This window comes from Pelmatolapia mariae, linkage group LG12, assembly GCF_036321145.2.
Source record: "Pelmatolapia mariae isolate MD_Pm_ZW linkage group LG12, Pm_UMD_F_2, whole genome shotgun sequence".
Lineage (NCBI taxonomy): Eukaryota > Metazoa > Chordata > Actinopteri > Cichliformes > Cichlidae > Pelmatolapia > Pelmatolapia mariae.
The window spans coordinates 31,543,914-31,554,957 of NC_086237.1; the positions used below are offsets into that span (position 1 = coordinate 31,543,914).

The 11,044-nt window shown below is 39.8% G+C and overlaps 2 protein-coding genes across 2 annotated transcripts; both read right to left on the bottom strand.

The window, feature by feature from the left end:
• Nucleotides 1–3,074: 3,074 nt before the first annotated feature.
• Nucleotides 3,075–5,664, bottom strand: il12b2 (interleukin 12B 2). The gene is made up of 6 exons (XM_063490106.1): nucleotides 5,525–5,664; nucleotides 5,162–5,404; nucleotides 4,721–4,823; nucleotides 4,371–4,561; nucleotides 3,941–4,089; nucleotides 3,075–3,837 (listed from the first exon to the last, which is right to left on the bottom strand). Exons 1-6 carry the CDS (start codon nucleotides 5,652–5,654, stop codon nucleotides 3,715–3,717), a joined length of 939 nt encoding a protein of 312 aa, XP_063346176.1. The 5' UTR covers nucleotides 5,655–5,664; the 3' UTR covers nucleotides 3,075–3,714.
• A 2,753-nt stretch (nucleotides 5,665–8,417) lies between these two features.
• Nucleotides 8,418–10,912, bottom strand: LOC134638600 (transcription factor BTF3-like). The gene is made up of 6 exons (XM_063489336.1): nucleotides 10,852–10,912; nucleotides 9,917–9,985; nucleotides 9,721–9,834; nucleotides 9,171–9,372; nucleotides 9,013–9,066; nucleotides 8,418–8,780 (listed from the first exon to the last, which is right to left on the bottom strand). The coding sequence occupies exons 2-6, from the start codon at nucleotides 9,983–9,985 to the stop codon at nucleotides 8,734–8,736; spliced, it is 486 nt and encodes a 161-aa protein (XP_063345406.1). The 5' UTR covers nucleotides 10,852–10,912; the 3' UTR covers nucleotides 8,418–8,733.
• Nucleotides 10,913–11,044: the final 132 nt, after the last annotated feature.

Consider the following 11,044-nt stretch of genomic DNA (forward strand, 5'->3'; position numbering starts at 1 on the left):
CAATGACATATTATTATGTCTGAAATGATCATGTGAACATTTCAAATGCAATGCTTTAAATCTAAAAATGTTTACATGCTTGGTTTACAAATATTAGCAGTCCCACCTATTCAAGTAGTAAGTAAGTAAAATTTATTTATTAAGCGCTTTTCGTAGACAGGCAGTCACAAAGTGCTGTACACAAACGTCAAAATAAACAGAATGTTAGGTACCAAATTAGGCAATATAGACAATACAAAAGTAATTTTGTGCATGCTAGTATCATTTATGTGTGAGTATCTAGTTAAGTAAGTGCATTAATATTTTCAGTTTTTAGAGTTTTCAGTCCCCTCCGCAAATCACTACCTTATCGTGGTGGAGGGGTTTGTGTGTCCCAGGGATCCCAGGGGCTATGTTGTCGGGGGCTTTTTGCCCCCTGGTAGGGTCTCCCATGGCGAATTGGTCCTGGGTGAAGGACCACACAAAGAGCGATTCAGAAGACCCCTATGAGAAGACCATCAAGGGAACAGTTTACCCTGCCTGGGATAGGGTTACCGGGGCCCCGCCCTGGAGCCAGGCCCGGGGAGGGTGCCCGAGGGTGAGCGTCTGTTGGCCGGGCCTTAGTCCATGGGGCCCGGCTGGGCACAGCCCGAAAAAGGGACATAGACCGATCTTCCTGCAGGCCCACCACCCGCAGGAGGCACCGTAGGGGTCGGGTGCATTGACCTGGAGGGGCGTGACTGGGAGGAACGACCTGTTATTGGACTTCTGTGCAAACCACAGTTTGGCCATAACGAACACCATGTTCGAACATAAGACTGTCCATAAGTGCACGTGGCACTAGGACACTCAAGGCCGCAGGTCAATGATCAGTTTTGTAATCGTATCATCAGACCTAAGGCCATATGTTCTAGACACTCAGGTAAAGAGAGGGGCTGAGCTGTCAACTGATCACCACCTGGTGGTGAGTCGGATCAGGTGGCGTGTGAGGACGCTGGACAGACCTGGTGCGCCTAAACGTATAGTGAGGGTGTGCTTGGGAACCACCAAGCTGAAGGAGGAGTCCTATTGGGCTTGGTTAGCCTGTGGGACAGCTGATAGGTACCGACAGGCCAAGTGGAATGTGACGCGGGCAGTGGCTGAAGCAAAATCTCGGGTGTGGGAGGAGTTCAGAGAGGCCATGGAAAAAGTCTTTTGGACTGCCTCAAAGAGATTCTGCCAAACCGTCAGGCGACTCAGGAGGGGAAAGTGGTGTGCTACGTGCACTGTGCATAGTGTGGGTGGCACTGCTCACTTTGACTGAGAAAATTGTTGGGTGGTGGAAGGAATACTTCGAGGACCTCCTTAATCCCACTGGCATGTCTTGCGTGGAGGAAGCAGAGTCTGTGGACGAAGGGGATGACCCGCCAATCTCTGGGGGCGAGGTCACTGAGGCAGTTAAGCAACTCCTTTGTGGCAGAGCCCCTGGGGTGGACGAGGTCCGCCCCGAGTTCCTGAAGGCTCTGGATGTTGTAGGGCTGTCTTGGTTGACACGCCTCTACAATGTTGCGTGGAGATCAGGGGCAGTACACCTGGATTGGCAGACCGGGGTGGTGGTTCCCATCTTTAAGAAAGGGGACCGGGTGATGGCCTCAAGCTCGCTTTGGAATGGTTCGCAGCCAAGTGTGAAGCGGTGGGAATGAGAATCAGCACCTCTGAATCTGAGGCCATGGTCCTTAGCCAGAAAAGGGTGGAGTGTGCACTCCGGGTCAGGGACGAGTTCTTTCCCCAAGTGGAAGAGTTTAAGTATCTCGGGGTCTTGTTCACGAGTGATGGGAGAAGGGAGCGGAAGATCGACAGACGGATTGGTGCTGCAGCTGCCGTGATGTGGATGCTCTACCGGTGTGTTGTGGTGAAGAGAGAGCCGAGTGTAAAAGCGAAGCTCTCAATTTACTGGTCGATCAACCTCCCTACCCTCACCTGTGGTCACGAGCTGTGGGTAGTGACCAAAAGACAGAGATCACGGATACAACCGGCGGAAATGGGCTTCCTCCGAAGGGTGGCTGGCCACGCTGGAGAGATTATATCTCTCGACTGGCCTGGGAACGCCTTGGTGTTCCCCGGACAAGCTAGAGGAGGTGGCTGGGGAGAGGGAGGTCTGGGCTTTTCTGCTTGGGCTGCTGCCCCCGCAACCTGGCCTCAGATAAGAGGAAGAAGATGGATGGATGGAGTTTTCAGTATGCTAACTACTATGTGAAAATCAGTATGCTCTGGTAAAGCTTTGATAACCTTTCCTGGATTTTACTGTTAAATATTCCTGGCTGAAAAAAAGCTAAAAAATGTTTCAAATTGTATTGTGTGTTGAATATATGTATAAATTACTTGTGTGTTGTATCTATTACAAGAATTCTTTGTCCTTTACTTTTGAAAGTTATCATTTTTTTAAGCAACTTAATTGCAAAAATTGATTAAACAGTATGTGGTATGAGAAAAATGTAAAACTTGTTACTATTGCTGGCAATAGCAATATGTTTTTGTTTAAATCAATACAGGCATCTGTACTACCATAAGGTCTACATTCACACAAGCTTATCTCTGGGAATGATGTGTTTAAATGAAAATATTAATATTTTCTAAATAATATTCTAAATTAAAAAAAACTTTGAAGCATTTACATTTGTTTCTCAGTATCAATCCTAAGAACTTAACAGTGCATGTAACTTATCAATACAACATAATGCATGTACTTATAAATAGGTGAACATGTATATAAACTATATTTTTATATGCATGTATATTCCTCTTCTTCTTTCAGCTGCTCCCTTTAGGGGTCACCGAATTGAAATGTGATGCAGTTAACTATGAAAGGAAAACTCAGTAGGCCTACACGCTTCTAGTAACTAAAGTTTCATGACAAAACACATAAATGTAGGTTTAAATACCATTGCGTTACAAAGGAATTCTAGAGTTTCTTTTCTGTTTTGGTCAGTCACTGCACGCACAACATGAGCAACACATAAATGAAGTAGGAACGTATAAAAGGAAGGAAGCTCAAAGCTCTTTTAATAGCATGCTGATTTGCACTGTGGCAAACCACCAAATACACAGAAACGCCAACTCACTTGCACAGAAGTAACAAGAACATAAAGAAAAATGTGTGACCATTTGCTCAAAGTTCAGCCTATTCAAAGGCTAGTTTAACTTCTGATTCATGTTTGAGATTGTGTGCTACGCAGATTTTCCTTAACCTTGATGTCCTTAAATGAGCAAAACTATAGAAACCCTTGAAACCTCAGCTGACTGCTGGTAAATATAATTTCACAGTGAATCACACACCCGTCTGTGTTTTAAGTTGGGGCTGGAAGGCTAACAGTAGGTGTACATATGTTTAGTGTCTACATACATATTTAGGTTTCCATTGACTCTCCCACAAAAATTTGGTACTTACTAGCCACTTATTTGGGGAATGATAGTGCATTTTTGGTCTATAATGGTGTTTACTTTACTTACTATATGTGTAATTTCAAATAAATAAGTATAAATATAAATAAGCATTTAAATAAATAAAAGTTTGTGTCTTAATAAGTAAAATCATTAATAACAAGTGTGTTGGACAGATCCTCTGAAGTAAAGACAAAACAACCAAGTAGAAACAGGAGGAACACATGGCAAAAAACCACAGGGACACGAGAGGACATTGCAGACTTGTAAGAAGAGATAACGAGCAAAAGCTGACAGTGGTGGAGTCAGATAATATCAGTAGGTTACATTTTTCCAGGGAGTCCACTGACTCCAGTTGGAGAGCACCAGTGAGTCTCTGGAGCGAACCCTGAGCTTGCTGATTTTCTTCGGTATCAGAGTAGATGATGAATGTCCAGTCTAAAATCAGACACATTAGACAATAAGAGATCAAAATGCAGTGGCTATAATGACAGACATTTAGATCTCATAAGATTTTGTTTTAGTGTAAGATTGTGCGTACTTGGCCATCATCTCTAAGCACATATTCAATTTGGTGCTCCAGACTGAAGAAGCTGTAAGGTGCTGACCAGGTGGATGGTGGATCAATGGTCACATTCACGTCCTCGTTCACTAACTCACACTTGACAATCTTGGGACTATCAGGTTGAACTAAGAAGAAGAAGAAACAGTAAATAATATTGTCCATGTGTGTCTATAAAACAATCATTTAAACACAAACATATGTGTATATATATTTAACATAAATCCATTTGCCTTTAGATTCAGTTAATGCATTAACGTTACTGTTTCACATAAAACTTTATCAATCGTGGACTGCATACATGGACTTTCTTTTTCATCAGAAAATGTTTTCAAAAAGGAAAATGTGCTTTGTAGTTGATAGACTTCTACTGAATGCCATTAATGTAGCTCAGTTTTACTCAGCTTACCAATGTCTCTGAGATAAAATCTTTTGGATGTCCTGAAAACGGAGAGATCACGTATAGCCTCAGCAGTGAGTTCAAGCATGGTGCTTTCCTCTGCGTAGGGTGAGAGGTCGTGAGACATCTCAAACTGCAGTTTCCCCTCTGCAAGCTGCCGACTGCTACTAATCCACTGGCAGGACTTTGAACTTTTACTGCTAATAAAACAAGCAGTAAAAAACAAAAAAACAGAAAATAAAATATAACAACAAAATCAAAAATACACACATCTCAGGTGGTTCGTCTAGTTTGGGCATCTTAACTGTAATTTGTCTAGATTATAATTTCTTTCTTTCTTTTTAAGTTTTAAAATTTACCAGTTATGACCCAGTCCAAGACGCACTGCTGTGTATCCATTGCCTGTCCAGGTGCAGTTGAAGTTACAGTCATAAGACTTTGCCCGACAGTTAATGAGAGAATCTGTAATGATAAACAATATCTTTAAATTCTAAAGTAATTTAAATGTTTGGGTGAAAAATGAGAGCAAACATCACTACATTTTGTAAAATTATACTTCACAGAATGGTCTTGTGTGTGTTAACTTAAAGCCCTAATCTCACCCACTAGAGAGAGAGAGAGAGAGAGAGAGAGAGAGAGAGAGAGAGAGTTTTATCCAAACTGTCAGTCAGTATAAAAGTGTCTTTGTTAGTGCTATATATTGACTGTATATTAGCAATATAGGTTCCCCTAGTTGAAAAATTCCCATCATTTAGAGCATGTGAATGGTAGGATGAATGAAAAATGAAAGAGAAACTCACCAATTGTGTCTTCTTCATCAGCCTTCAGCAGCAGATAGGTTGAGGATAGCATCTCTTCACCTCTCCAGCAGCTGTAGTTACCCAAACTTGGTGTATCTATATCTAATACGGTCAGGTTTCGACCATTTAGCGCTACACTTTCGTCATCATCCAGTGGATCGCCATTCAGCTTCCATGTGACGATGTCGTCAGGTTTTGAATTGCAGGTCAGTGTGTAATTTTCATCCCTTTTTGCCACCTCAACTATACAAAGATAGAGAAGACAGATAGACAGTTAGATAGACAGAGAAGAAGTTAGTAGATGAAAATTTTAAACCACAAATGAATATTAGGAAAATGTTTGGATCATAAAAAAAGACATACAGTTTTCTGGAAAGTGGTTGAGTTCGTGAGCTCCCGTGAGGCTGATTATTAGAAGCCCAAATGTCCACAGTGAAAAGGTCATCTGAGGAATTTTGTGACAGCAAAAAGCATTTATTGAAAAACAATTCATTAAAACAATATATAAAGTGACTCATGGAACATTCAGTTGGCTCAAAATTAATTTAGTTGAGAAAATGCATTGAAAATAGGTAATTTGCTTCTTATTCTCTAATATATATATGAAATTAAACTGACTAGAATTCAATTTATATATATGTATAGATAGATAGATTTATATCTGGAAAAGAACTCACCCTGAAGTGATGTCAAAAGCAAAAGTGCAGACGTTCTGTCACCGCGATCTTGATGATTGTATGGTCTAACTGCCCACAGAGCAACAACTTTATATTGCAATGCACGATACACATCATCGACACCTCCACCTCCAATGTGACACTTTGGGAGAGAGAAACTGACCGATCTAGTAAGTGATAAGAGTATGCACATTTCCTCTATACTGCTTTGCATGTCAAATTTTTTTACACAGCGAAGCTGTGAGTTTCGTACAGGGGACTAAAAGATAAGAAATGTGGGTGTTCAGTGGGGTGGGGGGTTGCCCTCAGTCTTTAAGGTGAAATACAACAGTATAATACAATGTTTGATAAGTGCTTATCTGAGAATGAAAAATAATTTAAAAAAAACTATTGCAATCACAAAAACAGGACACACAACGCATTTTATGTTCAATATTAATGCGACCAAACATTTTCTTGGTTGGCTCTTTATGTGCTAACACGCACACAGACACACTGGTTCCCGCTTCTCAACTTTCAGTTTTTATGTTGGTTTTTTTTATATAACCATGGCTGTAAATGTGGGGCAATAGCACTCCTTGGTATCGGTCTATGCAACCTGTGAATAGAACAAAGAAGCACTGATCTTTCAGTCATCAAAAGGTAATGTAATACTATAACATAAACAACATTTTTTAATTCAAAGTCTTTTGAGAACAGGCTCAACCCTATTGACATTAATAAATACAGCTGGTAGCAGAAATATATCAGTCACTTATGATTCAAAAAATATATAAAGCAGAATAAATGTGACATTTATGACTAGTAACCACCCTTATCTGATCAGACAAACCTGGGCTAAAGGGTGCATTTTTTCTGTATTGCGCTGCATCACATTTTGACTCCTTAAACTTTACTGCTGATGTTAAGAAATCCATGATCCACAGTAAATGCCTATTTTTGTAGTGTTTCTCACAAAACAAGCCGCTACGAAATGTCACAGAGAGGTTAAGAGAACAAGCTATTTCCACTATTTCCTCGCTCTTTGCAGTCAGAATGATTGCTCAGCTCATTGCAAAACATATTGTGAGATTAATCCAACAAAATTGCAAAACACAAGTGGAACATTTCTTTTTATTAGCTGCTTATATGTACACTGTCTTAATTGTAATTCCAGACTGAAATACCAAAAAATGATCTAACATTTCTTGGATCAGACAAGCAAGACAGACCAAAACTGTTCTTTAAGAGGTTTCCCCCCATGATATTATCATTGTCATGCTCCCAAAACCTCAAAAACATGCACAGACATTACACCGGAAAGGAAAGACGGACACAAAACAGGACTTTCCCTCTCGTTAGTCATGTAGGCCAAATGTCAGCTATGACCTAACTAGACCTTTACCTAACACTTTGGTCATGCTTTTTATTCTCGCACATACTATGCACACATCAAATGTTCCCGTCATATCTTTAACTATGTGAAAGGTACTTCCACAAAACTGTAGAGGGCTGTATTATTATTGGGTCTCAAAAATCTTTTCTGCCTTTCTACATGCTGGTTAAGGTTAACAGAACCTATGTCCAATAAATTCAGAGAAAATTGTTAGGCACTTTGAAAAGAAATAGTTTCAGGTTTCAGTTCCTCAAAAACCTAAAAAGTAGTATTATTCATTAATCATCTTTAGAGAACGGTTTCATGCATGACTTCAAGGAGTTGAATAGTCACAGTTGCTCAAATTATTTCATACTTTGTGTTTTTACAGTTTATCATACAATACTTGAACCTAGTTTCTACGACTGAACTTAAAGCTTATTTTGATCAGTTTTTCATTTAATGTGTATATAAATGATTTTCATTTCAACTTCAGCTTAAAAAATTTACAACTAAAAGGTTTACTTACTAGTAATTGGACTTTAAAGGTCAATCTGAGCTCATAAAATAAGGTAAAGTTTTAAAGTCCCAGTTAATTCAGTGTCACTTCCGCATGAACCCCAAAACTGAAAACATTTGTATCAACTTTACATAATATTCAAAACTGTGCCAAGCTGAGATCACGTCAGTCCAGAGAAGATTCTGACAAACAGAATAAACACTATGCCAAGTGTGTTGTCAACATATTAATAGTGATTAAAAAAAATTAAAGAGCAGAAGTACACAACATTGAAGAGGAAAGAGATGTTTTTTGCTGTAAATGAGTGGAATTCTCTAACTTTATAGACCACATGTTCTATTTACATTAGTGATGGATGCCTTTTATTCTGAATAGAAAAAAAAACTTAAAAAAAACCACTTAAACACACTGGGGAATCCAGAAGAGGGGCTTAATATGGTACTTTCCATATTAAGAGGAACAACACTGCCTGTTTATAGAAGCATATACAGGTATTTTTCTACCCTGAATGTGTTTGTTTTTAACCTTTAGGATTATGAAACAACTAGAAAGAGATAAAATACCATTTCTGCCTACACATGCCTCCTAATAGGTTACACACTTAACATCAGACTTGATGTTTGGCTGCAAGCGTTTCAAATGTACTGTGGTGATAGCAAAATACTTTTCTTTTGAAATTTGAAAAAGAACAGCAAAAGCATATGATAAATGAGAAAAGTAATTTTTATTACATGATTCATTCCACCATTACATTTTTCAAGGTGTGGACATCACAATGCAGAAGAGGCAGCGTGAGAAATAAAAAGGTTTGCACATTCCACTTAAATAATTTCACTCGTACTGCAGAACAAGTGACACGAAGGGCTTCGTAAAAGCTTCCATAAAAAGCTGATTTTACTTGTTTTATACCAACTGTAACACTTTGTGAACACAAAGCAAAAACAGATGAACAAAGCTGATGAACCTTCTGTGCCAAAGCACGGCGAGCCAGAAGGTTTTCCAAAATGTTTGCTGGTGGTTGTTAGTTTGCTTCGTTCTTTGAAGCCTCATCAAAGTTTTCAACGAGATCTGAAAATGGAAAAGGGAGAATAGAGAGTTGTGTATAGAAGATCAAGACAAAAAAACAAAAACGTTGCCCAAGTAAGAATAAGCCCATAGACTTAGAATTGGTGGCAGAAGCCTGCCTTACACTCATATCCACATATGTTACTAAACATTTTAAACCAAATAAGGGGACATATATCCCATGTGATCAAGTCCAGGACAGACAGACTTGAATGTGATGGTTATATTTTCTTACCTGGAACTTCATCGTCCTCCTCTTCAGCAGCAACCATGGGAGCTTTGTTGTCTCCTGGTGTTTAAGAATGCAGGGAAGGAGGAAGACAGAAAGATGTTGAGAGAAAGAATTCAAATCTACTGCAAACAAACAGGTCAAGAAAAGAGCACTGTGGGCACCTGGTTTAGGCAGATTCTCTGCTAATCTCCGGAGGCTGGTGAGACTGTCAGCTCCCAGCTGGTTTAGGATTCCCGGGAGCATCTCTGTGAGCTGTTTGTTCTCAGCGTGTCCTGTGATTGTAAAAGTGTTGGCAGCCAAGGAGGCCTGAACCTTTGGGTTATTAAAGTGGATCACTGTCCCATGGTTTGTGAACATATTCACCTGAAGTGGTGGTGGGGTGGGGAGTGGGGGAAGAAAACAGTTTAAGCTAAGTGTAAAAGAAGACAATGCACAGTCCAAACACCCTTTTCCAACCATCTCTCGGGTCCTCTTCAGCTGACAACAACTGGTTTCCAGTCAGATGGCTTACACCACAGATTCTCTTTTATTTCCTTAAAAAAAAAGCTTATCTAAAATGTTGTTTTGTTCCTCAGAACCAATGAAGTTTAACATTTAAAAAGTACGTCAGTATCTTAACATTGCTTATTAATAAATTTCAGCACTATAAATCCATTAAATGTGAACGACTGCCAATGTTGTGCTATACATTACAGAAAGAACCTGCTGTACCTCTTCAATGCCAGAGATATTGTTGACTCCCAGTTTCTTCAGGGAAAACTGTAGCTTCTTATCATCTGCTGTAGCCGTTCTGTGCACCACCTTCTTCTTTCTGCGAGCTGACCCCTAAAGAGCAGAAACATTAGAGTCGATATGAACTCACGACTCAAAGATTACACCCAGTTTCTAGCATATGAAACCGACTCACCTTGCCGCCTATGCGGACCTGAGCCTGCAGTTTGGCAAGCTTTTCCTGGTTCATTATCGACTCCTTCATCTAATGTTAGACACAACAGATATATATAATAAAAGGTAGGTTAGTCTGGCTGTAAACAGTTCTTTTTAGTGTTTCCAGAAATTACTGTAGAATCTTTGTATCTTTGAAAAGTTGCCAAGGAAAGCCACCTGGGATTCAGTGCAAAGTGCCTTACTCACGAATGTCAGTCATTTGGGGGAAAGAAAAAAAATCTCCCTTGACACAATTACTCAGAACTAAATTTGGTTAACTACTCATTTTTCATTTAGAGGCTGAGCAAGATGTGGGACTCGCGAAAATAAAAAAACATGAAAGTTTGTATGAAGGATCTCTCTGGATACCCTTATGACTAACACAGAAGCAATTTATAAAACTATACGCCATCAATCGATGACATAAAACATGAAAATGGTAATAACGAAGTGCCAACTTCAAACTTCCCCAACTCCCGACCAGAGCTATGTTGTCTCAAGAAATTAACGAGAATGCACAACTGTCCCGGCCAAAAATAGCTGCACACCGCAAGTCTCGGCTGAAGCCCTTCATGAATCAGAGGTGGTCAGCTGAAGTCAGTGCCCTGAAACGTCATAAACCCGCTTTCCCAATATGTTCTTACGATGCAAACTTCTCCTTTTTAATCAAACCCTGACGGCATGACATTTATTCTAACAATATTCACAAATTATGTAAAATTAGTTACCGGCTAGTTAGCAATTCGAGCTAAACAACTAGCCCAGGCCTCTTAAACTGATGTTAGCATTCAGGTACAGCTGATGCCTTCATTGCGTTAAAACCCGTAATACGAGTGTGGAGGGGATATTCAAACGTCAGGAGTCAAACTATATGAGTCTACGACATCTAAAAGGGGTAGACGGTGGTGAACTAACCTGAGAGTGTGTAAACACGCGGGTCACACCGTTGATAAGGGACAGGAAAAAGGAGCTAAATCCGGAAGTGACGCTGTTAGATACCGGATGGCAAAAAAGCTTACAAATATGTCCAGTGATTTAAAAACAGCGTTAATCCCAGTGTTATCGAATTAAAAAAAAAATTGTTAAAAACTTAGAAAACAGCTACTTT

Excerpts from the sequence above, each read along its gene's own strand:
- LOC134638600 (XM_063489336.1), bottom strand. The coding sequence starts at position 9,985 with ATGAAGGAGTCGATAATGAACCAGGAAAAGCTTGCCAAACTGCAGGCT. Across the intron at positions 9,373-9,720 it reads ATATCTCTGGCATTGAAGAG|GTGAATATGTTCACAAACCA; the intron begins GTACAGCAGGTT and ends CCACCACTTCAG. Across the intron at positions 8,781-9,012 it reads GGAGGACGATGAAGTTCCAG|ATCTCGTTGAAAACTTTGAT; the intron begins GTAAGAAAATAT and ends TTCCATTTTCAG.
- il12b2 (XM_063490106.1), bottom strand. The coding sequence starts at position 5,654 with ATGAATTGTTTTTCAATAAATGCTTTTTGCTGTCACAAAATTCCTCAG. Across the intron at positions 4,562-4,720 it reads CTTGGACTGGGTCATAACTG|CAGTAAAAGTTCAAAGTCCT; the intron begins GTAAATTTTAAA and ends TTGTTTTATTAG. Across the intron at positions 4,090-4,370 it reads ATTTTATCTCAGAGACATTG|TTCAACCTGATAGTCCCAAG; the intron begins GTAAGCTGAGTA and ends TCTTCTTCTTAG.